Source organism: Neophocaena asiaeorientalis, unplaced genomic scaffold (genome assembly GCF_003031525.2).
Source record: "Neophocaena asiaeorientalis asiaeorientalis breed wild unplaced genomic scaffold, Neophocaena_asiaeorientalis_V1.1 scaffold134, whole genome shotgun sequence".
Taxonomy (NCBI): Eukaryota; Metazoa; Chordata; class Mammalia; order Artiodactyla; family Phocoenidae; genus Neophocaena; species Neophocaena asiaeorientalis.
In genome coordinates this window covers 25,751,702-25,778,388 of record NW_020185339.1, presented here as the reverse complement: position 1 = coordinate 25,778,388, position 26,687 = coordinate 25,751,702, and the positions used below count along the sequence as shown (strand labels likewise).

The window sequence follows — 26,687 nt, the reverse complement described above, 5'->3', positions numbered from 1 at the left end:
CTTTCCGGTGGCAGGAGGTTGGATGCACTGACCTCTGGGAACTCCATCGCCTGTTCCTGGAGAGCTTGGTTTGGCAGAGATGGAGGGGGCTGTGGTTCTTGTCTTGGGACTCCCTCCTGGCCCTCTGTCTCATACAGACAGACACGCACACTGATTCAGAAGCCAGACAGCTTTATTTGGGGGGACACGTGGCACTTTTGGGTGTGGGCCTTGCATGCAAACATCAAAGGATGGCACGTCACTTCTTCCCAAAGCGCTGAGGGGCAGCCAGGCTCCAGAATGGGGAGCTCAGCCTTTCGTTGCTCCACGAACCCCGGGTGTTTCTGCCAAACCTTAGGAGAGATCCATCCTCAGCTGTAGGCCCTTCCAGTGCCCCCCTTCTCCGCTGCCCTCCCGCCCCTCTCATTCTGGCCCTTGCCTTGCCCGTGTCCCTCTTAGACTCACCTCTGGCGCTGAAACAGGAAGGCTGGACTCCGGCTGGGTCTCTGCATGGCCTGGAGCAGGGAGCGCAAGAGTGCCCCGGGGGTCTGGGCATCCTGCAGTGGGCGGGCTCCACGGTCTTCCTCCTGTGGTACAGGGGCATCCGGGAAGGAAGATGGGCTAAGGCCTTGGGCGTTTAGGTCATGAGGGGAAGGGAGTGGCTTTCAGGGGCAAGTTGAAGGAGGCTAAGGAGTCATTTTCTCAGATGTGAGGACCCAGTGACCCTGGCAGCCAGAGAGTATTTGAACCTGGAGTACAATTCTCAAGCTGAGGTACAGGAAAATGGTGACAAGGGGGTGGGCATGCTGACTTACCGTGAAGCTCTGGTCTCCTTCATCCCGGCCCCCTGGTCCTTCAGCGCGGCCCCAGTCTGTTACTAACAGCAGCAGCAGCACTGCTGCCCGTCTGGAGTCCATGCTGCCATCTGCCTTCCTTTGGCCACACCCGCCTCTTATACCTGCTGTCCCCCTGTTCCTCACCCCCGACAGCAGCCTGAGGGGGAATCTAGAGCAGGCAGTGGAAATGCACAGCTCCAGCATCCCCCGCCCCCCACCCCGCTTTCCTCTGGCCCCCGTGGGACTGCCTGCTCTCAGCCTCCGGCCCCAGCCCCTAAGCCTGGAGTTACAGACTTTATTAGATGCATAAATCCTGTCTCCAGAGCTCAAGAAGCATCACTAATTGCAGATGCTTTGTCAGAGCCAGGCCCTGGGGGACCTTCAAGAACTCCCAATCCCTCAACAGGTTGGAGAGCAACAACTGATCACCTCCTCTTTCCTAACTTGTAGAATAAAAGCATAGAGACAGTCCTGTCCGGCTAGGCATTATGTCCTAGGAAGGAAGGAGGGAAGAGCCAGGGTCAGAGTCAGCCAGGATGACCCAGTCTCGTGACTGGAGAGGCTGCAGGAAGGGTCACGCAGCCCATTCACGCCCATGTGTACGTACGTGCCTGTTGGAGGATCAAAAATGGAATCACTACTCTGAGATTTGCCTGTGGATAGAAAAGTGAGATACAGAAGACTAAAAGGCTTCAGAGCCCCCAGAAAGTGGATATTGCTTCAGATGTCTGTAGACAGACCCCCATCTTCACTCGCACTGTTGAGGACCTTGCCTCACTTCAGCCTAGGGAGCAGTGCTCTGCAGCTGAAGCACTGCTGCCACCCTGTGGTCACAGCTCTGCATTGTCAGGCCCGGCCATTTCCTTTTTCTGGAACAGAGTTTGTTGAAGGGTAGGGTGGCTGGAGGTCCTCAGGCCCTGACCCCACCAAGTCCCAGAAAGGCAGGGGCAGGATACTGGGGTGCCCACCTCCCTCTAGTCACGCCAGCCTCTGCCTGGCTCTGGCTCTGACCTACTGGGGCAGGTGCCTAGAATGCCACCTTAGGAAAAATCAGTCACTGCCTCTCAGGAAGCGTTCCTTCAAAGTCATCTGGTACAGTTTCCCTTCTGATCCTAGAGTCCCTTCCTCAGCAGTCCCACCAGTGTGGTTCTTGATGCTGGAGAGGTGCCATGACATAAAGGGCCTGTGAATCAGACTTCGACAAGATGCTTAGCTCTCTGTAAGAAGTTTCTTCACCTAAAACATGGTAACGTTAAAAGGAACCACTTCCTACGGTGAGCATTATTTGAGATACTTTTTGTAACCCATGCAGCACAGGACCTGGCATAGAGCAGGCTTCCTCACAACGTTAGCTGTGATTGTCCTGGGTCCTGGGGAACTTGCTATCGCCTCAGTCCAGACAGAACCATCCTTGCAAGGAGCTGGCTTTCATCTCCCTGTGGCCTCCACCAGGGGTCCTGGTTTCCCTCACTCTCAGAGAACACCTCTCATCTTTCATGTTACAAGCCTTTCCCATGTTTGAGGACAGATTTCATTCTTCCTTCCTTTCTTTCGTCTTTCTTTGTTCAAGGGGAAGCGTTCCCCCTTCTTTAAAGTGAGGCATCTAGAAACCAACTTATACTTAGGATAGGTAGGTGAGATCAGGTTTTGATACTCACATCTATCAATGCAGCCTAAGCTAGGGTGAACCTTTTTGTAAGCTTTGTCTCACAGCTGGTCCCAAGCATAGAACCTGACGTTCATCATCACCACATCTTGTAGTTTCACCACTTCTTACATGGGAGCATCAAGTCCACGAGGAGATGGTTCTTCTGTGGGAAATGGGTCCTGCGCTGTATCAAGGTCCTTGTCCATTCTTATCTGACCAAGTTCAGAGGAACAAGGTATGAGGGTAGGTGGGGTGCTGCAGAGCCGTTCCAGGGTCAGAGCCGTTTTAATCCAGCTCTTGCACTTTGCTGTGTGCCCTGGGCAAGTGTCTCAAGCTAAACCTCGGGTCATCATCAGTATCGAGGTAACTGCTCCTGTTATCAAGAGGTTTTGTGAACAGTAAATAACTTGATGAATGCAAAGCATCTAGCACTCCGCCTAGCACACAGCAGGCACACAATAAATGTTTACCCGCTGTTATTTCTCTGATCGCCAGTTACAAGTGGATCTGAGCTGAGGCTGCATTCAGGAAGGGGCTGGTCTAGCTGCTTCCTGTGTCCTGGATGGAGGTGATGGGTCTCTCCTTTGGCTAGAAGTTGGGATGGGTTAATTCTTTTAACTTGGGAAACCGTCCTCCCTTCAGTCTCATCCCCACCTCCAAAACCTCTCAATCTTGGTTTCGGTATTTGGCTTTCAGCAACTTCCTTTACTGCTCTCTGGACTCCCACGTGCTCCTGACCACAATGAAGACCACCACTGCCTTTCCCGCTCCGCAGGGGAGACTGGCGCTCCCTGTCTGTGTCAGTTACACCAAACACCAGCCACAAACAGCATGTAAATCTCCCCTCTCCTATTGGAAACCCCTCAGAGGTACCCAGCTATCTCCCGGTCAAGTTCTTTAGCCTGGTCACCCTCCTCACTTGTGGTATCAAGGAAGACACAGATGCAAGGAATTAGTAGTGACTGCCCCACACCTCCCCATAGTCCCTGAGCACTACCTGTTTTTTTCTTGTAAACTATCTTGCCTGTTTCTAAATAAACTCCACCTCTCATTTCCAGACTCCCCTCCTCCCCACACACACAGAACTCATAGAATCATAGAGCACTTCTCCTGTCTGCGTCTAAGTGCACTCCCCAGGCATGCTGGAAACTTCTTGAGGGTAGGGCTTATTATTTTTTAATTGCGGGGGTGGGGGACATAACACTGAAAGGTTAAGAGGCCACTTGCCTTCCACCGCCCTCCGAGCCCCATCCACGCAAAGCACACAAGTTCTCCAGTGAGGGCTCCCATGATGCCAAGGGCCCTCGTCCCTAAGGGCGGTGCACAGATCTGAGCCTTCTGTTGTGTTACGTAATTTATACAAACCACCCACCTCCCCCCTAGGCTGTGTCTTCCCCTGCATAAAAAGGAGGGATAAGAATGCCAGCTGTTTCTGTCCTAAGAAATGGGAGAGTGAAGATTGCAGACATGAAAGCCCAATGAATTCCCAGAAAGAATGGACAATGGGACTTGTAGATCAGAGTATTGAAACATCAGACGGAACAGCGCTTCTCTTGATAGTTTAATGTTATATTTGCAGCATAAATAAGGCACAATATATGTCAGGGCAAGGGAGGGGGGAGAAGGCATGGCTGGGGGATAACTGCTATGTGGCAAGGGGGAAGGAGGAGGGACGGTCAGGGAGAATAGAGCGAAGCCTCTGCCTCAGCCCCGTCCCAGGAGACTGTGAGAGCCTGCTCACAGGGATCATGCTGAAGTGCGTGGAGGGGAAAGGGAGAAGACAGTTTCATAACAAAACAGCCTGTAGCACTGCATCCTCCCACCTGTCAAAGTCCACCACTGGGGACTGGGGAAACCCAGACCCAGAGTCAAGTTCCTTGATGACATGGAGAGGTGTTGCTACATGTCAAGATATACAGATGAACAGAGATATAACCATAGGCACACACAGCTTTTCAACAGATACCATGTCAGGAGGCTGTAGCCTCCACTGTTGGGGCTGAAGGCTCATCTCCCTGCCTGAAAGGTGTGTGTTGGGGGTGGGGTGAGTGGGAGAACAGGACAGCCGGTCCTTCCTGTAACAAAGAACATGGAGTGACCAGTCTGCAAGGGAATATGGGACAACTCCTGTCCAGACCCACGCAGGGCAGGTTTTAGGAGTAAGCAGAGGAAGACAAACCTAGATTTTGAGATGAGTGCCGTTGTTGTTGTTTTAATGGGAGTGGAGGGAGGGACTGGAGGAAATGGAAAAACATGCTAGTGCTAAGGCAGAGGATGGTACTTAAAATATCCTTGATACCCTGTAAGAATTTCCCAGCTTGCCCCTAAGGCAGTGGTTCTCAAGCTTTAGTGTGTGTTAGAATCACATCGAGTGCTTGTTAGAGCCCATCCCGAGTTTCTGATTCAGTATGTCTGGGATGGGGCCTGAATGTGCATTTCTAACAAGTTCCCAGATGATGGTCCTGCTGGTCCTGGACTACATTCTGAGAACCACTGCCCTAAGGGAAAGTCGATGAAACTAGTGCTCAAAGCCATTTCTTACAGCTAAATCCTCACTCACCAGTAGTTGACGCTGATGAGATAGCTCTGTGCTACCAGCCCCCATTAAAAAGAGAAACCCTAGCAGCTACAATACAAACCTGCATCTACAGAGGATGTAAGCTGCCTTAAGCTGCCCTGCTCTCCCCAGCCTTTTCTCATTCCAGGGAAGAACTTTACCCCAAAGAGACACGAATGAACTGGTATGGAGGGTGGGAGTGTTGGCTAGCAACCGCCTACACGCATCCCTGCTGGGTCACCACCCTGGGATGGTGAGGATTTATGTCTGTGTGCACTTGTACTATGAAGGGAATGATTAGGGTTGTGGGAGGCTGAAGTAGGATGGGGGGCCTCTCATCTGCCTTAGGATCCTCACCTGTCCTGCTCTTCCCTCCGCCCCAGTCAAACAAAAGTCTAAAGAAAGCAGAAAGAGCATATCAACAAAGGCATATGTGATACAGCTAGGAGGACTGGATTCTAAACAGACTGGTTATGACATTAAAAAAAAAAAAGTGTACATTTCCTTCCTGTGTATACAATGTACATTAATGAAAAATAATGATTTGGGGATGGGAAGGAAAGAAAAGGGAACTTTGTGGGGAAGAGCTGTCTTAGGGCTAGCACCTTTAAAGGAGCCTCTCAGTGTGAGCAAACGGGGGACTTAGGAACCAGAGGAGGAATATTTTGGTGTCTACTTGGTGGTTCAGGCTGTAGATGGGGCGTGGTTAGGGTTAAGCACCCTGTCTACCAGGATGGGTGGTGCTGGAGGGCAGTAAGTCAGCAAAGGAACTGGAACAACGGAACAGGCACAGGGAAGGCAGCAAAATGAGGTTCAGTTAGGCCATCTCCTCTTTTACTGCCACCGAGAGTGTACACAGTCTAGGACTTCGGGCCAAGGAGAGGAGCAGGGGCCAAAGGAAGCCAGATTTGGGTGTACGGCCAACAGGGAAAGATGAAGTAAAGGAGGCTGTACTCTTTCTAGTCCTTCCTAATAGTGTGGGAGGCTTTCAGACTTTTCAACTCTAAGAAAGCTTTCTTTTAAGACAATGCGACAGTGCTCGCTTCGGCAGCACATACACTAAGACAACGGGGCATTAAGTCTGTGGACCAGAAGACCTGGTTCTGGCCCCTTTCTCTATGGCCTTGGGTCTCTAGCTGCTGTGTCCTTGGAGTGAAGTGGGAGGCCTGAGTCCTGTGTTCACTTAGAAGAGTCCTAAGGCATCCACATTCCCAGTCCCTTTTAGAAAGTGTCTTCCCTTAGGCCCCTAGAAAGGCCATGTTCCTTAAAAAGAGCTAAGTGACACCCTCCATGATGTTCTGGTCCAAAGGAGTCTGGAGGGCAAGGAGCAGGGGAGAGTGGCCACACAACTGGCTGCAGTAACAAGGTAAATGTCATTCCCCTTGACTACAGGAGAGACTTCAGGGCAAGCAATCGCTCTGCCTTCTTAGTGAGACTAAGGACCAAATGAAGAGCTGTCTGGGGTGGGGGAGGTCCTGTCGTTGTTCCTTCCTCATTTCACTGCTGCTTTACTACTAAGGTTCTGCCAATGCCTCTCGGTTAGGTCCCCAATACTAACTTCCCACTGATGAAATAAGGACTCAAGAGAATTAGACATGGGGATTAAGAAACTAAATAAGACCCTCTACATAAATTAGCCATCCTACACAGGGACAGACTGGCAGGACTCAAACTTCCTCCAAGGCCAAGCAGTGAGGCAGGGCATGTGTGCAGCGACAAACTGATTCTTAACTTGAAAAACACATGACTGAAGGGGGAAGAAAAACAGTCAAGGGTCTTATGAAGGCTCCTTAGGAGCCATAAATGCAGTCAAGCTTTAGGGCAAGGCTACAAGTGGGAAATAAAGATAACAAAAAATGAAACACAACTAAGGCAGGAGAAAATCCCAGGGAGCAGCCATCTAAAGGAAAAGTCCTGAGCACAAGTTATGGCTGTTAAGTTTTAAAGGCAAGTGGAGTCCCTGGAGGTGGTAACCTGCATCCTGACCATCTGCCGCACCATTTGCTAGTCTGAGTCACCTCAGGGGCTGTTCCTCTTGGGTCCTGGGTGGGGGAGGATGAGAAAACCATGTTTTCTCTCCTTTCTCTTCACCAGGTATGGCTTCTTCAACACCAGCTCTGAAAAGCAGGAGGGGAAATTAAAAACAAATGCAGTAGAACATGTCCTCTAACTGGCTCACCAGTTTATCAGTCTGAGGAGATGGGAATCTCGTAGCTTAGAACATTTCCTCATTCCTCTGTGATAGCCAATTTTGGAAGATAAAATAAGAAAGGAAGCTGGCAGTCACTCTGTATGCATGTATAAGATGGAGGTAGGAGAGAGAGAGAAAAGGACATTATTGGCTTGGGCAGATGGCAGAAAGTGGCTCTGGGACAATTGGAAGGGCTTCATAGTGAAGGGCTATTAAAGCTGACCTATCTATCCACAGGCCTCTGGCTTTGGACTGCTTCCTATGGCCTTGGTAGAAATTGCATAGTTCAGAGCCAAAGGAAGATGAGGAGTCTGAATGGGGAAGAAAGAGGGACAAGAGGGATGAATTTCCCCCCCTGCAACACAACTTTTCAAAGTAAGAATGGCTGAGAGCAACAGTCACCAATTTCCCAGGCAGGTCAGACTCTTCAACGAGCAGGGCTCTTCTGCTGACATCAGTGCTCCACCTTCCCTTCCCGTGCCTCCCCCCACCCTAACTTATACTCAAGAAAACCCACTCAGGACCTCGGCTACGATGCCTCAGGGTCCTGGGGCGTAGACTATGGAGAAGCATTGCATCCAGGGGGCAGAGAGAAGAAAAGAGCCAAAGAAACGCTATAGAACCAGAGAGACCTAGTGGCTAGGCTTGGAGCCTAGTGAAAGAGAGTGAAGGTAGATCCAGTAAGGACCAGTTGTGAATATCAGACCCTCACTCAGAAAAGAAGACAGATGTGTGAGACTGAGAGATGGGGGGGCGAAGGGAGGTGAGGGAGCACAAGAATCCCCTACAGGACAGCTTCCAGAGGACTGCATCAGAACTAATTACAGAAGAGAGACAGAGGCAGGAATGCAGGCAGGGGCACGAAGAGGGAGAGGCAGGAGTGGAAAGATGACCAAAAGCAATCTGTATGCTTTGGCTAGTAAACTCTTGTAAAACATAAAAGAATCAATCTAGTAACTTGATGGAACAAGCTTTAAACTACATTGTTCCTGCCTGTCCTGATGATTAGAACTGAAGGAGGATGGAGTGGGGGATGGGAAGGGAACCAGCCAGTCAGATCCTGGGCTCTTTCCCTTTTCACTACCAAGCAGTATCTAATAAGGCCACAAGATGAGGTTGCCAAGGCTTAGTGGGAGGTGGAAAAGACCCCACCACTAGACTGGGAAAACTCAAGACATAAAATGAGGTACCCAAATAGCTCTGGAAATAAATGAGAAAGGACTAGACCGTTTGAGGTTTCATTTCTGTTTTTGTTTTGGTGGCAAGTAGGGAGGACTAAAGTTTATGGAAGAGCTGGGAAATACTGCTACTTCATACATCAAAGAAAACCTTACATTCTCCATAAGTGAATGTTTTAACTAGAATTTACAGAGGGGGAGAAAGGCATAAATAAGCAGCTACTGGGAGACAAAGTCCTGAGTCCATGGGGTGGCTAGGGATGGGTCAGCCATTGATATGCCATCAACTCTAGCCTCCCTCTACCTAGTAGGAGTGGCATGCTGCTAAGAATCAAGAAAGTAATAGCCATGGCTTGGTGGAAAGAGAGGGAACTGAGAAACCGAAACCTAGAAGTACAAGGGTTAGTGTTAAAAGAGACAGGTACACGTGCATGGGCAGGGATGATTGTTCGGACCATCGGGAAAGGCCTTTGGCTGTGGGTACATCAGAAACTTCCCCCTTGGGGTATGATCTATGTGGCTCTGGGGCTTGGAGGCTCCTAGTACAGGTGTCAACGTGAATGACCATGTGAGAAAAGCCCCACATCTGACCATTACTCACAACACACAATTTCCCCCCCACACTGCCATGTCCAAGGCAGATGGGAGAGGATAAGATGACATCTCTCTTGGCTCTCGGGCGGGCGAGCTCTGGCTGGGGACCTCTCCACCAGGGGAGGCATCATCTGCCCGCAGACTGAGACTGTGGGGTCATGATCACATGCGACTGTATGGGCATGCTCAGTTCTGTCCTTTGGCTGGCCATCTGAGTGAGGACTGAGGTGGCCACAGCTTCAGCTGCAGAGCGAACGCTGAGGCCATTGCTCGGGGCTGTTGCTGAGCTGTGCTGAATCACAGGGGCTGGAGAACCCGTTGGCTCTGAGCTTTCCTTGGGGCTTTCTGCCAGGAAGGAGGGCAAAAAGCAGAGAGCAAGTGGTTAGAAAACAGAATGGGGAAATAGGCAGAACTACCTTTTGCCATAATTCTAAAGGAGCCCAAAGGAAAATGAAGCCCATGTTTTTAGGGGGGAAAACTTCCCAGAATCTTGGCTTCTAAGCCATAAATGGGCTAGGAAACTGGAAGTTGTGAGAAGAGAAGCAAGCTAGGCCAAAATTAACCCATCTATCCCAATAAAGCAAACCCCCAACATGTTAATTACACTGCCTGGCTTCTAGGTCTCTGCACAGTTCATTACCCTTATTGGAACACACTTCCTCTTATTCATGTCTTTGAAGGTGATTTAAAATGGATCTCTTTTTAGCTATCCTCTCTTATTAATGCTCACAACATTGCAATCATTCTATTATTTTTAATATTCCTTTAGCATGTAGTTGCACCATAGGTAAACCTGATAAATATCAAGCTACAATCAAATGATGTTACAAATGACCAGTCCTTGGCCAAGGTTCAGTCAACACAACCAACTACAAAGAGGTCTGTCAGACCCTCCTGACTATTAACTAGCTAGGCATTAACGATTTGACACATTTACTTTGAGTTATGCCACTCCACCTAAAGTGACAGTAACTTTTATTACTAAACACAAATGTCTGAGCTGCATACAAAGGTAACTCCATGTTGCTTAACAGTCAAGGAGTTTCACTGAACATGAGATAGCCTCTCTGGCTACTTAAACAGAGATGTGTAGAATAAGGGCAAAATTTCAATAGTTGGTTGTATTTCTGACCTCCTGATAAATGCCTGAGTCTTCTTTCAGGATTCAAATACTACCTCCTCTGTGAAGCCTTCTTTGTTACGCTCAGGAAATTAACTATTTCATCGTCTGTGCTTTCAGAGCATACATTCATTTATTCATCAAATATTTACTGAGTATTGCCCGTGTGCCAGGCATTAGGGTATATAAAGAATAGACAGGCCCCTTGTCCTCAGGAAGTTCCCAGTCTAGGGGCTCTTTGGGATACCTGTGCTTACCTTACCCATGGCTGGACATGTTTATCTCCTCATAACCCTGTGAGTCTCTCAGAGATAGGAGAGTGTCTCGTTCGTCTTATGTCAGGTACCTACCACTATGTCCATACCACACAGTAGGAACTAAATACATCTTTGCTGTAACAAATAAGTAATTTCAAAGGTTGACTATCTGTCAGAGTTCTTGTAGGGACTGAATAGAAACCTTAACTGTATACAGACTTCATACTGATAAATACTCAGTCCTTGTCATCCTTAGCCCATCAAAAGGATTGAAATAGTTGATCACTAAATTTCTTGAAACACTTTCTTATCTTGGCTTACAGAACACCACACTCAGCTACTCAGCTGGCTTTCCTCCTACCTGCTTGGCTACGCATTCTCAGTCTCTCTTGTGGGTCCCTTCTCAACTCTCTGACCTCTAAATATTGGAGTACCCAGGGCTCAGTCCTGGAACTTCTCTTTTTCTACCTATGTGCTCTCTTTGACAATAACATTTCATCCAGTTTCATGGCTTTAAAAACTATCCATATTCTGCTGACTCCCCAAGTTGTACCTTCAGCCTTTCCTCTGAACTGCAGACCCATACAACCAGCTGCCTGCTTGACAGCTCCAGCTGCAAGCCTAAGAGGCTTCCAAACCTGAGCTCCCGATATACCACCCAGTCCATTTCTTCCTACACTTTCCCCTATCTCCATCAATGGCAACTCCGTTCCTGCCGTCGCTCAGTCCAAAACCTTTGGTGCAATTTTTGATTTTCTTTTTCCTCACATATACTGCCCCATCTGGCCGTCATCAAACCTTGTCACTCTATCTTCGAAATATATCCTGAATTAAATCCCTTCTCACCACTTTCACTACGGCCATCCAGTCCAAGGCTCCATCACCTCTTGCTCATATGATTGTGATAGCCCCACTAAGTGGACTGCCTGCTTCTGCCCATGCATTCCTTACTCTCTTAACAGAGTGACCCTGTTCAAAATAAGTCAGATCAGTCATGTCACTATTCTGCTGAAAACAACCCTCTAATGATCCCCAAAGTAGAGTAAAAGCTAAGGTCCTCACTATGACCAATGAGGCCCTAAAGGAAAATGCTTCCATTCCCTCCCCTACCTCATCTCCAAATAGTCTCCATTCCCCATTCTCTCCAATCCAGCCACACTAGCCTCCTTGGTGTTCCTAGAATGTGCCGGACACGCTCCCACTGCGGGTCTTTGCATTTGCTGTTCCTCCCGCTCGCAGTACTTTTCTCCCATATTAATGCATGGCTAGCTCCCTCACTTCCTTAAGGTCTTGTCTAAAATTTCAACCCTGCTGCTAACATTTCATATTCCTCTTTCTTGTTTTATTTTTGTCTTCCAAGCATTTATTCTTATCTAACATACTATATATATTGTACCTATTTATCTAGTTTATTGTCTGTCTCACCTACTAAAATATAAGCCCCTCACGGGCAGGGACTTTAATCTAATCTATTTGGTTCCCTATTATGTCCTCAGCATGTAAAACAGTGCCTGGCACAGAACAGGCTCAATCAATATCTGCCTAATGAATGAATGTACCCTGAAGTACATATTAAAATTAAAATTTAAATAGAGATATTTAAAATTGGTGATGTGGTTACTCTTTTTCTATGGGAACACATCTCTGAAATGATAAAGACATTAGTGGAAAAATAATTCAATATATCAAAATTTGATAGCCAACATTTCTATGAATTTATTTAATTTGTAAAGGAAAATGATTTATTAGTTTTTACTGTCCATAAGCAAATTATTCACAGTAATTTTAATTTCAGGATTGTGCCTATCCTGAGCATGACTCTGTGACCAGCTCTTCCTAGCACTATTATTATTTGTGCTCACAGATTACAAACTGAAACCAACATTAGCCCGTCATTAGAAAGATAAAATGTACCACCAAATCTCAATGCTTAACAAACCCCAATGTATTACATCCTCTTGAGGCCAAGACAGTGGCTTTGGAATAAGAAGAGCTGGATGTGAATCTTGGCTCTGCCACTTCACCAACTGTGTAACTTCAGGTAAGTGACTAATCTGAGTGCAGTTTCCTCGTGTATAAACGCAGGTAATATCTATTTCATGAGAGAACTGGGAAGATGGTTGAGTGCCTCACACAAAGTAGGTACCCAATACATATTGCTACCCTTTTTCTCCAGCTACAATAGATAATTAGGGTAACTATATTGTTCTCAAAAAGTTTTTTTGATAGGACTGGTTGTTCCACAAAGGCTGCTCACTCGTCAATCTGGGCCCCCCAGAACATTCAGAATGGGGTTATAAAATTATAAAGAGTTGAGACACTCATTACACGCAGTGTACTGACTGACTGGTCTTGCTTAGGCTGTGAGCCACTCACCTAAATAGCCTTGGGTCTTTTTCTGTAGTGCTGTGACTGGGCAGTCTTTATGAGCTAACAGCAGCTGTTTCAATTGAGCCACCTCATTGCGTAGTAATGTGACTTCATTCTGGGGAGGGAGGGAAGAAAAGAATATGAAGAAAATTTATGCTCCACTCTTGAACCCCCCGTAGCTATGCCCAAAGTGAGGACAGAATGCTGTCTGGATTTTCTCCCTCAAATCTGGGAAAGATCCAGCAAGGCTTTAGACGGCCCAGGGCCAATACAGCCATGAATGCAATGACAGGAGCTGCTGCAGTGATAGTAGGGATTTTAAATAGAAAAATTACTCCTATTTAGGATAAATACGATTACATCAAAATTCATAATGCATATGTCCTTTGATTAAGAAAGCTAACTTCCAGGAATCTATTTAACAGAGCTATCTACTCAAGTGCATACAATGTACACTGCAGCACTGCTGTTCTGGCAAAAAATTAGAAACATTGTCAGTATCCATACCTTATAACATAACTTACACTACAGAATGCTACACCGTACAGCTATTTACAAACACGAGGTAGGTCCTCTGTATACATGGTTAGATCTCCAGGAGATACTGTTTTATGTTACAACAGACCGACCCTCCCTGACTCCCCCACAAAAGCTATAAATGAAAAAAATATTAGAAATACATACATGTCTGGTAGGTACACACCAAACTTATCTACAAGGAAGAGAATGAGACTAGGGAAGACATATTGGAGAGAGACTTTATTTTTAATCTGTACCTCTGTGTGTGTATGTATGTGTATATTATATATATGTTATATAAATATATTACCTTTGTAATGGAATATTTTAATAAATAATCAGAAGAAGGGAAAATAATATTCAAGAAATTATCTGGGGACTTCCCTGGTGGTTCAGTGGTTAAGAATCCACCTGCCAATGCAGGGGACATGGGTTCAAGCCCTGGTCCGGGAAGATCCCACATGCTGCACGGGAAGATCCCACATGCCATGGAGCAACTAAGCCCATGCACCACAATTACTGAGCCCACACTCTAGAGCCCGCGAGCCACAACTACTGTGCCCGCATTCTGCAACTACTAAAGCCTGTGCGCCTAGAGCCCATGCTCTGCAACAAGAGAAGCCACCGCAATGAGAAGCCCGCACACAAGTTAGAGTAGCTCCCGCTCGCAGCAACTAGAGAAAGCCCCGCGCACAGCAAAGAAGATCCAGCACAGCCAAAAATAAATGAAGAGATCTGTGTTATAACCATTCTATTTGCGTTTGAGTGGCTTTTTCTTTCTTAAGCTGTGTTACCTGGGCAAATACTTTCCCTTTGGGTGTCCCACTACCCCTGTCAGATTCTACTGATGACTTAAAAAGAGCACCCTGGGGTGCTTAATCTAATTCCCTTCATCCAAACTGGTCTATGGATGACTCATTCTAGTAGCAGATTTGGGAGTAGTGGTAAGTGTCCTTTCCAGTCCCCGGGGAAGAGGTTTCAACTCTGACTGTTAAGACATTCTTTCTGCATTCTCCCTGGCATATGTTCTGGATCTGTCTTAAAGAATTATCATCTTCTATTATATCGTCCCACTTTTTCCTGATTCAATCTCACTTTCCAGATTCAACAATCCTAATAATCACCCAGGACACACTCACACTCAGCTGAATGTTCTGAGACGTGAGTTCCTCAGCCTTCTTCTCTAGGGAGGACACCCACAGCTTCCGCTTTTGACGGCAGCGCGAGGCTGCGGCCCGGTTGCGCTCCAGAAAGCGCTGCCGCCGCTCATCTGGATCTTCATCCACCGTGCGCCGACGTCGCCCTCCAGTACTAGGAGTGGGTTGGGCTGGTGAGACCTGTTGCCCAGAAGGAAGAGGAGTTACTTGGGAATGTCAGTCCTTTCCAAACTAAACCTGACGTAAGCTCTGGCAAAGATCTGGTAAAAGTATATACCAGTCTCTGTAACCAGAGCGAGTCTCATTACTATGTCCCTTAGCTTCTCTTCTGTAGTAGTTCCTCATTCTGCCTCCTGTTTTCTTTCAGTCTTCTCAGTTCCATACTCTGATTATTTCTGAGACAGATAAAAATGAAACTAGGATCACTTTTTGTTTCTTAACAGGAAATATTGTAGGCAGGGAAATTATAATCAAGGGAGGTGTCAGGGGAAATTTTAGGGAGACTATGGAATAAAAAATTGGAGAATCACCTATCTGGTCAAGCAATATATACAAATAACTGTGTGCTACAAGTTTCAGAAAAGGAGAAAAGATTTTACTATCAGTGAGATATGAACTATCATGGAGATATATGAATTAGTATATTCTATTTTTTTTTGGCCACACCGCACGGCTTGCAGGATCTCAGTTCCCTGACTAGGGATTAAACCTGGGCCACAGCAGTGAAAGGCCAGAATCCTAACCACTAGGCCACCAGGGAACTCCCAATATATTCTTTTTATTTAAATCAGTTATTAATCATCCTCAGCAACGCCCCTGCTTCCTGCCTTGTTTGTTCTGTTTGTTTTTAAAGAGAAAAACATTTTTTAATCTCTTTACAAAGTGGCGATTTAAGACTGTCTTTTGTTTTTAAACTTCAGGCTGATGTCTCCTGTCTCTAAAGCACTTTTGAATCATCTTCCTTTTCTGTTAGCTGGTATATATTCAAAGAAGATAGACCAATTTTACAATAACGGTCAAAATTAAAATATAGAAAGGTCAACCATCTGTATAAAAGAAACTATGTAATGTAAAACAACGCCAAAAATAAATGCTTCCTGAATCTGTTGCTATTAGAGAACATCTATATTGGTAGTTCCCAAATGCCAGAGCTCACATTAGTTGCATGAGAATAAGCATAAGCTTGTAAGAAAACAGGATCTTATTCTACTTCAGGCCCTACTGAATCATGTTCTCCATTAACACAGATAATGAAGAGATCATTTTATTTATTCAGGTTAATATTCTCTCTCCTAAAAGAAAAAAAGTGGAGAGGAAATTTCAAACTTATTTTAATGAGCTACAGGCCTTGGGGTCATTGCTTCTCACTGTACTAAGGGAAGTTTACACAAATTCTCCTGTGATTTTCAATTTCCTCTTTGTCCTGAGCTCAATGGAGCACATGTAAAGATTGGTGCTTTAGGAGGAGAATGGGGAAAAGGAAATGATGGGTTCCTATTCTCTCATAGACAACTCAACAAGACATGCAGGGAATGGAGGTAAAAGAACAGACCAAGAGAAAGACAGGAAGAATAAGAAGGAAAGGAATTAGTGGTAACTAAAACATAAGTCATGTCATTTCCTCAAGAGGGGAAGCAGCACAACTTGGGCAAGGGGACTACTGCTTTACCATTTCCAGAAGGGACTGGCATTAGAAGGGGTTACAGGAGGGTGGGCAGGCTTAGCTTCCAACAAGAAAACTCAGATGAAAGCTTTTGTTGTTGGCCAAGCTTTAAGGCAGCATATGGTCATTAAATGTTAGGACATGTGCTGGTTAACTGATAAAGCAGGTGGTGACATCAGGAAAAGGGGATGGGCAAAAGATGTAACTCTAGAAACTGATCTCAGGTTGTTGTCACCTAACCGGTACAGACAATATGAAAACTGAGCCCTATTCAGTTTTCAAAGAAAATTAGTAAACTGAGGCCTCCCTGAAAAAAAGAGTTGGGCTTCTAAGTGGGATCCCTCTGGCTTTTTTAAGACTTTAATTTCTCCTGATAAAAAGACATTCAATTGATGAGGAAAAAGTGTTTTTTTGGGGGTGTGTATTTGTTTACTGAGCCATCTTAATACTGTGACATCACATTTTATTAATATATTGTTTTTCTTTTTTCTTTTTTTTTTGGCTGTGTTGGGTCTTCATTGCTACATGCAGGCTTTCTTTAGTTGTGGTGAGCGGGGGCTACTCTTCGTTGTGGTGCATGGGCTTCTCACTGCGGTGGCTTCTCTTGTTGCAGAGCATGGGCTCTAGGAGTGCGGGCTTCAGTAGTTGTGGCACGTGGGCCCTAGAGTGCGTGGGCTTCAGTGGTTGCGGCGCATGGGCTAAGTAGTTACGGCACGCGGGCTCTAGGCGCACATGCTTCAGTAGTTGTGGTGTGCGGGCTCAGTAACTGTGGCTCATGGGCTCTAGAGCACAGGCTCAGTAGCTGTGGTGCACAGGCTTAGTTGCTCTGTGGCACGTGGGATCTTCCCGGAGCAGGGCTCGAACCCGTGTCCCCTGCATTAGCAGGTGGATTCTTAACCACTGCATCACCAGGGAAGTCCCTAATATATTGTTATTATCTGATTTTTGCTATAAATCTAATCAGGTAAGTTTTTTTAGGTGGGTGGGGGCTAAGACCTAAGATAGGAGAGACTAAGGGAAGCCTCCTTTGGTGTACAAAGTGGTTTGAAGTGAGGTCCTGTCACATTTTAGAGGGTTCTGCAGATACAGCATTCACATTATAGAAATAACCAAAAAGCAGAAAACAAAAACTGAGACCTCCTGTGTGACAGTTCTGCATTATCCAGTCTGTTTGCATTTAGTACAACCCAAGGATGGATAAAGAATAGTGCATTTTGCTACTTTCAAACTGTCAACAAGAACCAAAGTGCAGGTAGATGCCCAGAATGCTGATATCCACTCTTCTTTCATTTTCTTGCTCCTTGAAAAACCAGGTATGACTTAAAGAGTAATGGTGACACAAACTGGTTCCCCCATCCAAGGGTCTAACTGACCTGTGGCTGGGCAGGGGATGGGGCGTCAGGGTGCTGGACGAGGATCTGGCTTTGCTCTGGACGGGCTGTCACCATGGTGCTGGCAGTCCCCACCACCATTCCACAGCCACCGTTGATTGAGGAGACTTGGTGGGTTAGGGTAGCTTTTAGTCTCTGTAGGAAAAGATAAGGAAAAATAGCTTATCAAGGGTGAGATTCTATCAAGGGTGAGAAGAGTGGGCTTAGATTTTATTACTGATGTTACAGACAACTAAAATTCCCACACTGATTTTCCCTTAACAGAGGGATTAAAAGAAAATGACAGGGAGAGAGAATGCGCACATGATCCCTAAAATACCTACTCTGTCCCCTCACTATCACCCTGGGCACAGTTGGAGGGCGGGGGTTGCTGAAGCTACAGAGTCCAGATGAAAGCTCTCTCCTGGAACCTGGCCAGGGGCTGGTTATTACGCAGTTATTCACCTCCTGGCCAGCTCTCCTGCCCACTCATCCACCCCTCCATCTGTCACCCTGGAACTGAAACAGCAAGAGTTCCATTCCAAACAATCTGTGCTGCTTCTTTTCACTGCCATGGTCTATGTACCAGTCTCTAAAGGTGGAAGAGATAGGAGTCATGAATCAGGGTCTTTTCTTCTCCAGACCCCACAACTGGGTAGGTCTTTAGCTCTGCAAGCCCCAGAAGATACCACTTCTTTCAGAAGGGCCAGCGTTGCCCCGGGCTGGGATGTACTCACCATCTTGGCTTCTGATGGCATAGGGTGGCCAGAGGGAGAAATGGAACCACTGCTGTTAACTGGTGGGCCAGGGATACCAGGAATGTTGGGCACCATAGACACAGGTCTGGCCAGCTGGATCAAGAGAAGGAAGAAAAACCAGAAGGGAACATAATGCTATTAGTGGGGCAACAGCTTCCCCAAATGAAGTGCTTTTGAGATTGGCACATTAGGGCCTGTTCTATGCAACCTGCGCATAGGGCATGCAGAAACAGCCTGGGAAATACCATGCCCCATGGGGCACCACAGGATAGGGGACCTAATCCTCCAGTGCTATGACAATTTCTATGGGGAAGGCTGAGGCTGTATCTTGAGGAAAGTGGTGGGCAATTTGTGAGGTACTTAGTGCCAAGTGAAATCAACCAATCAGCAGGCTGGCAAAATCAATTCTTGGACCAGGAGCCAATTGTCCAGATGAGCCTTTGTCTAGTGTTCCCTAGCGCTGGATTGGCAGAGGTTAGTGAAGAGTACGGGCAGGCTGCCATGTTCAACTACTACAGATGAGAGCCCACGTTTCCCTGGGGCTCATGTGTGTCTATGAGCATTCAGGTGGAAGGGAGGGGTTAATGTCTTGGTAGGGTTGGCTGCCCCAACTTCAGAGCTCACCGATATAACAGAAGGCATCTGTACCGGAGGCCCTGGCAGCACAGGCATGGTCTGTCCATTAGCAAGATGCATGACGAGAGGGAGGGAGCCAGTGGGAGACCTAGAGGAAATATGAAGAGAAATGCTCATAATACACACTCTTTTGCCAATGATCCTCCTCCTATAATTACAGCAGATTTCCCAGTCTTTTCTAGTAGCGTTGTAAAATCTTGGCACCCTCATGAAGGTGGATAAAGCAGGGAATGCTACTTACCTTACCTTATAGATGGAGAGAAATCGCAAGATCTTTACACCTTGCAAATTAAATGCACCACTGAATTCAAGTGGGTGGGAAGCTAATCCTATTAAGAGTTTAGAACAATTAAATAAACATCCCTACCACTGGCGTGTATAAATTCTGTCTTGCCTTAGGCAACGAATACTTCAACCAAAGCTGCCATTTTGCAAAGCTGAATTATGTCATATGATAGCCAAATCTGAGGAAGTTCCTCCTGTTCCTTTCCACATTTTGCTCTACTCTGTCTAAGAAAGAAGCCATCCCTTTGTATTTTTCTTAGTGGGTCTAGAGAACAATAAACTTTAAGAGGCTGAAGCCAGACAACAACCTCTTAACCCATGGGTACCTGGGGACAGGATCTTAAGTCATCCCACTAGGAAATCTGTATGGGCCATGCTGGGAGTGAAGACAAAATTAGGAATAGCAAAGACCAAGAACCCTAACTGGGACTGAGGGGAACAACCAGACTTAAAAAGGATGACTTGGGCTTCCCTGGAGGCACAGTGGTTGAGAGTCCGCCTGCCAATGCAGGGCACACGGGTTCGTGCCCCGGTCCGGGAAGATCCCACATGCTGCAGAGCGGCTGGGCCCGTGAGCCATGGCTGCTGAGCCTGTGCGTCCAGAGCCTGTGCTCTTGTAAAGAAAAAAAAAAAAAAAAAAAAAAAAAAAAGATGACTTAATGGGTTTCAGTGCCTCATTCAGTAGTGCCTCCATAAACATCCATATGATTGAAGCCAAGAACTAAATATATACTTCCCTGTGTGACCTCCACCACTATAATGAACTTCCTAAAGTTCTAAGGATTCTTCTTTTAGATCGAAGAAGTATTAAACCTCCAAATTAAGGCAGTACACCCCCAAATAAATTCTTGCTTGTCTACTAAAAAGGTAAAGAAGATTCTGTTTATGGGGTGAAAAATTTATGTTGAGAGACAATCTCAGTGACTTGTTTTCCTTGAGTATTCAGAAACAGTCTCTATTTAATCAAATAATTTCACACAGAGGAAAGACATCCAGGCTTCACTGTTTCTCCCTGCTCTCTTTACTTACCCCAGTTGCCTGTTGGATGGTGGAGCCTGTGTGATGACGGAGGTTGGGGAAGGAAGGGTTGGGTGAAGTGGATCATAGCCCAAGTGGAGAGGCAGGGAGCCAGGGCGTACGATGGTAGGTGTGGGCGTAGAGATCACAACAGGCTTTGGGGCAACATCCTGGGGAGAAGACACCAACAGATCACAAAATGCTTTAAGGGACTGCTTATAGGGAAATACATAGCTGGTAAAATCTAGTATAAATTTATTGGAAAGAGCACTTGGACTACTCATGTAAATCATGACCTGATTCCATCATGATCATGGACCCATACCTCACACCCATTCAGTAGGAATGCTGAGTTAAGACCTTTTGGCTATCTCCCTTTCAGGGATGATGGCTATATGAGTGAGATGACAGTTGGCAGATCACTTGAAATTTCTGTAGAAGCACTAGAGTACCATATAAATTCTAAGGAGTGTTATAACTTTTTTTGGCAGGGGACCATGCCGTGCAGCATGTGCGATCTTAGTTCCCCAACCAGGGATCTGCAGTGGAAGCGTGGAGTCTTAAACACTGGACCGTCCGGGAAGTCCCAGGAGTGTTATAATTTTTCATGATCTAGATACTCTCATTCTAAACTTGATGCTCAAGTGTCCACTGATCTCTAATGGGAAAAGACAGGTATAAGACTGGTGATAAGGCAACCCAATTGGTCTTAACCCAACGTCTCCTATAGACCCCTTAAGAAAAGGGCTACGGAAGTTCGAATAATGATCATATTGTGATAAAACAAACTGCTTCCCATTGTTAAGTTGTAAGGACCTTAGACTGCCAGTGGCTACAGTGGCCCTGAAAACATCTCTAAACAGCCTCTAGGACCTGGCTGCTGATGAAAAGAGGAGGGGGGATACAGTTGTAATGTTTATGGAGAGGGTAGTTTTGAGATGTTAGCAAACCAGTTTTGGAGGGAGGTAAGATGAGGTACAGATGCTCTATCCACAGTGGATATTAAAATTAATAACCACTGGTAGCACAGTAGAGACTGGAAGGAGGTATGATGGGCCTTCTGAGGTTATGATGAAATTATCAAGGTATTGGTTACATAAGCTGTAAACTTTGTGAAAATTCAGTAAGCTGTATACTTACAATTTATGTGCTTTTCTATATGTGTGTGATATTTCAATAAATTAAAAATACTTCACAAAAAGTTTCCTTTAAAAAAATAATAATCAGAATCCTGATAGATACTCCCTTTGAATCACTAGAAAACTTCCCTCTGGGAAGACTTTTTTTCTAAATTGTTTAATGTTCAATTTATGAATAATGTGATTTTTCTTTTCCACTTACCAATTGAAGTAGTACAACATACATAAAGTACGTTAATCTAAAGGATAAAATAAAACTAAATGATTTTCTATATATGTAACAAGTCTTGTTGATGGACATTTGGACTGCTTCCAGTTTTTTGACTATTACGAATACAACTGCTATGAACTTTCTTATATACTTCTTTTGGTGGACATATGCACTAATTTCTCTTCCATACAGACTTAGAAGTGGAGTTGCTGGGTCAGAGAATAGGTGTAATTTATATAAATCTTCTAAACAATTAACATTTATTTAAATATAATTGGGCTTCCCTGGTGGTATATATATATATACAATCAATCCTCCTGTATCACACAATATTTATACAACAAACGCATCAAAACTTCATCTATCAATTAACGTTTGAGATGACTCTTGGTAGAGTTTTACCTTCTCCCTGAGTGGTGGGGAGCAGGGGCTAGAGGCAGGACTGTCAGGTGGGGATGAGTCTACCTCCACTGGCTCTTCTTCTTTGATTTTGATGTCTGGTGTAGAAGGCAGAGACATGTCAAGGGGCCCAGAAGCAGCCTGTTAAAAGAGAGAAATGAGCATAGTTCAACCTCATGATTCCCTGCAAGTTAAAGCTACATCTTCCCAGTTAAAAGATGAGGGAATATACTTCTAAGAAGTTCAGTCCTTGGTCAAAGCACCAAACTGAAAGTCAAAGAAATGTGGAGCCCAGGTTTTATGTACAACTCTGGCTGAATCCTTTAACTTCTCAGGGCTTCTGTTTCCCTCCTATAAAATGAAGCTGTATCTGCCTCGCCACGGGTGAACACTTATAAAAATTCCGAAAGGGAAAAAAAAAAGCAACCGTAAAATGCTTATAAAGGCCCTGAAAGGAGAAAATAAAAAAAGATGTCATTTATCCATGCAAATACAATGACTATATTATTTTTCAGGAAAGCACGATTCCTGAATCCAGTGCCTTCCTATTCGCAACCAGCTCCATTGGCTACTAGCGAGCTGTGAACAATGTTTCTGCCGATCAGAATGACTAGGTTACCCAATTATCAAAAGCAAACCAAATCAAACTGGCTATTAAAGTACTGTCAACAAGACAGGAAATATCTTTTCTGGGGAACTCCCCATGCTTGATGGTGTTCTCACCCCAAAATCTGGTGCTAGAGGCTAGAAGTTAGGGTTTTGGGATAACAAAGAAAGGAAAGGCTGGTCATTTCATCAGTGAAAGAAATTAGAACTTGGTTCTAGGAGCACAACTGGAGAAAACCAGAAGGGAAAGAGTACTTTTCTGGCAGTAGTGCAATCAACTCACAGAACTGTGGAGCCATAAGTGGCTTTGAAGAGAACAATAAACCATCTGAGATGACCCTGATACTGCGCCACAATAGGAGAGCTGGCACTGCAGTTCAGTTTCATGACAAAGTGCGTCCTTTGTTCTATTCTTCCCATATCCTAGGTTTCCTGATGAAAGAGGAGCTTGTTTTTAATTTATCCCTTGCTATCTTAATCACTAGAAATATTGGTATTTGAGCAAACTGAAGATAATCTAGTGTCTACTACATGGTAATGTAGTGGTAATGGTTCTTTCTCTCCAATCTGATAAGGATGAGCAACAGCAAAGATGGTTTCATTTCTGCCCTCATTTTTTCTACACAGATGTCAGGTCCAGTTGGGCTAATTCTCAGATCTCTGAAGTCAGAGGGCTGTAGGAAGGAGAGGCCTCTAAGTGAATACAATCACAAGTTTAAAATCTGCTAGAGGAATCTCCTAGAAAAGCTGTGGTTCAGAAAAGTTTGGGGCTCATTAAACACTCCTGGAGACAATTTTCCACTGAGCCTGTGCTTCTCATCAAGTAGACGTGAAGACCACCCCTGACCCAGCAGGGAGAAACACTGAGAGATGCCCAGTGAGTAGAGGCCTAACTATGAATGGCTTCCTGTGTCAAGTGAGCTAAAATGGAAGTGGAAAAGACCTGGAGCCTTAAAAGGAGGTTAATTTTCTTGAATTTGCCTATAATGAGTTTGGTTTAAAATCCTTCACATCCTGGTGGAAACAATTTGACTGATTTCTTTGTTTGGGGGGAGGGAGAAATGACAGGGGGGATGAGGTAAGGAAACTGTAAAATAAAATTATACCACATAGGTTGAAACAACTGATTGATGAGGGACCTGGGTCTCTGAAGAAAAAGAATGACAAGCAGACTGTGGCTAGTTCTGCTGTTTGAAAGAACTACAAATATATGCCACCGTTTCCCCACTTTCTTTTAGTTTGCGGGAGACACAGCATGAAATGGAGATCACAGAAAAGCTACGGAACTTGGAAAGACCCCCAGTGATAAGAAAACTTCATTCTTATAATTTAAGATGGATGAAAAAATCACGCACAAACTCTCTTGATTTACCTGCTATCTCCCTCTTAAGAGGGAAAGAGTTCCTCCTGGAAATTTTTTCTTATGTCTTGGCTTTCCTATATTCTCATGGGATTCCATGCCTCACTGTACCACGCAATTATGGGAGGTACACGTGTTAATGTATATATGTTTTGAGATATACTGGAATTTTTTTCTGAATTATTATGGAACACAAACATGATTTTACGTAGTGACTAATAACCCAGAATTCTAATTCTAAAGTAGAGTAAACTTTGACCTTCTCAATTTCCTTTTTCCCAAAACCCCTTATTCCATGGGAATTATTTTTCTTTGACTCTGCTTCTTGAACTATTTCCTCTGATCTTCCACACTAAAGGATTCTCTAGGGATCTTGAATATAAAGGTTAAAATCAGAATCACAGCACCTCAGAATCTGAAGTGATTCCAATATTTTAATCCTCTCTACAATATCTATACTAAGTGGCCTACACATAATTGAGCACACTTTGTTATAGCTTCCTATCCTGGTCCTATTTCTACCCCTGGGGCACAGAGAATATTAAGTTTAACCCCTCTTTTACAGGAAAGCTCTTCAACTAGCAATGTTTGAAGACTGCAATTTTGTTCCAATAAAATTTCTTTTCCAAGCAAAATGTCCTCAGTTTCTTTAAATGTTCCCAAAGTGACCTAATTTCTAGTTCTTTCACCATCCTTGTTGATCTCCTTTGAAAGGCTTTAAGAACATCCTTCCTTAAGCTTAATGTCTTGAATATTACTAGAGAGCTGCTTGAAGGTAAGAGTGATATATATACACTGAAACAAAGAAGAGTTGAAATTCAATAAATGTTTATTGATTAGCTGATTGAATAAAACAGTCCAGGTGACAAGTCTGATTAGCTCAGAAAAGAGTGGGATTTAGCAAAAAAGATGTTATCTAACAAAATCTGAGTAATTTATAATCTCTTTTAACATCTTCAACATATTCAGAACAAAAATAATTAAAAAACAGATTACTGAAAATGCTCCACTGGAAGGGCAAGAAGACTGATTTTTGATGAAGACCCAACACTTGTGCTGATCCATCATCTGGACCACCTAAAGACCTGAATGGCTGACTAGGATCTGTGAGTACTATCTGGTTCTACAGAACCAAGCCCATAATTTTGTGCTTTAACCAATTAAGCTAATTAATTATTAATTTGCTTAATTATTAATTATCCCAGGACACAATGAAAGTTGCCTAGATCTGAACACTACCAGTTTTTCAGCAAAAGTCCCATCTCTTGCCTTTTTTTCATCGTCATCTGCAGCTTTCTTGAATTCATGTTCAAAGGAGCTAGCTAGTTCATTGAAGAGCCCCACCTCTTCACAGTTCTTCAGGAATCTAGTCGGAGTAGGAGTTTGATCTGTAGACATGAAAAGAAAAGGAACCTCTATTTTAGTTTTGACCTGAAATTAAAACTTGAGAGCACATAGAGAACACATTTTTATTCTTCTATTTGGAGTGAATCTCTGTGTTCAGGAAAATTGGCTTTAATTGAGCTCTAGTAAGTAAAGACTGGTGTTAGACCACCAGAGGGTGTCTGTGCTGTGTTGCCTCAAGGCCAGCAGAGGGAAGTCAGAACAATGTATTTGTGTGACTATCTATGTAACCACCTTTCTCCCAGGGGCTGGTTTCAGCGCCCTCACCCTCAAACAAAACAAAACCGCCCACCCAGGTGGAGTCTGTGAAACCTCTAGATAGGAAAATCAAGTACAGTTAAGTGACATTTTCTCTTTACACTTACTCCCTGCTAGGTCTGAAGTGAGTAGGTATACGCAGATGGACGTTAAAATCTGATGAGGAGAAGAAACTGAGGATCAGATGGTTGAGTCTACTTGCTAAAGCTACCAAGTAAGAAATGGTGCCTTGTCTTTCAGTTGTCACTGAGGTAAGGGTCTATTATTACCTTCTGAAGGCATTCCAGGCAAATCTAGGGTCTGGGGAACAAGACAGCAAGATCATGAGCTAGAAAAGGAAACTGCAAACAATAGAGTTCATTTCATAGAGACCTGGGCCTGAGAGCAAATTCGAGAAACCAGGATATTTGGATTTAGGTTTGCCAGCCAAAATATCCTCTCAGAGGCTGCACAAATCTTTCTTCAGCACAGTGCCTCTGCCCTGGGGAAGAGGAAGTCTCTTTTTAAGGAACTTTTTAAGCGACCTGAATTTTAGATTTGAGCTTCTCTCTCCCCACCCAGTTTTTCTAGTTCTTCTCTCTTAGGTCAGTTGAATCTTGTTCCCTGGTCCTAACTCTATTATGATAGTTTTCCTTGACATACTAATCACCTCAGGGATTCATCTCATACTCCAAACCACTGAATTGAATGACAGGGATAGAACAATGTTTAAATGATATTTTAAGGAGTGAGACCTGGGGCTAAAATCGCTCCTTCTAGCATGATCAACTGGGAATAGTCCAGTGGGATTTTCCATGGAAACAACATAATTTTTTTTTTATTTAAACAAAACCTCTTCTGAATCAGAAGAATGTTTGGAAAAATTACCACTACCTCCCAAAATAGTTTTAAAAGGTTCTCTGGCAGCTTTGGTTGGCCAACGATAAAGCCACTTTCCCTCCATCTCTGGGTGAGTGGAGGTAATATTCCCTTATGCTTAGAGAGTACTTCAGGTAAGGGCACATGAAAAAGTCACGACTCAAGTGGAACAGGACGGGGCAGCTAAGGGCATGGCTATAGCAGAAGAGGGCCTTTTGGATCTCTGGTCTGAGGCTCATATAAACTTTTCCCATTCATGAACAAACAGCCAAACAGCCAGAAAATGTGTAAGAAAACCCTTAGCCTGCTCTGATGAT

General features: G+C 44.8%; 2 protein-coding genes across 6 annotated transcripts in view; both read right to left on the bottom strand.

Moving 5' to 3' along the window:
* Positions 1 to 154: 154 nt before the first annotated feature.
* On the bottom strand, positions 155 to 1,009 carry NPFF (neuropeptide FF-amide peptide precursor). The gene is given in 2 exon segments (XM_024736567.1): positions 155 to 332; positions 445 to 1,009. Coding segments are annotated over 2 exon segments (546 nt in total). The 5' UTR covers positions 897 to 1,009; the 3' UTR covers positions 155 to 238.
* A 52-nt stretch (positions 1,010 to 1,061) lies between these two features.
* The window catches only part of LOC112394054 (cyclic AMP-dependent transcription factor ATF-7), a 93,400-nt gene continuing 67,774 nt past the window's right edge, over positions 1,062 to 26,687 (bottom strand). For 2 of the 5 annotated variants that reach the window (XM_024736564.1, XM_024736565.1), the window contains exons 4-12: positions 25,120 to 25,238; positions 21,888 to 22,025; positions 20,148 to 20,305; positions 18,822 to 18,921; positions 18,177 to 18,290; positions 17,443 to 17,595; positions 14,389 to 14,586; positions 12,737 to 12,845; positions 1,062 to 9,328 (exon numbers count right to left, since the gene is read on the bottom strand). In XM_024736564.1, coding sequence (XP_024592332.1) covers positions 9,111 to 9,328; positions 12,737 to 12,845; positions 14,389 to 14,586; positions 17,443 to 17,595; positions 18,177 to 18,290; positions 18,822 to 18,921; positions 20,148 to 20,305; positions 21,888 to 22,025; positions 25,120 to 25,238 — 1,307 coding nt within the window. In that variant the 3' untranslated portion in view covers positions 1,062 to 9,110. The remainder of the gene's footprint in view (positions 9,329 to 12,736; positions 12,846 to 14,388; positions 14,587 to 17,442; positions 17,596 to 18,176; positions 18,291 to 18,821; positions 18,922 to 20,147; positions 20,306 to 21,887; positions 22,026 to 25,119; positions 25,239 to 26,687) is intronic. The other 3 variants (XR_003002085.1, XM_024736563.1, XM_024736566.1) reach the window with 3 other exon arrangements.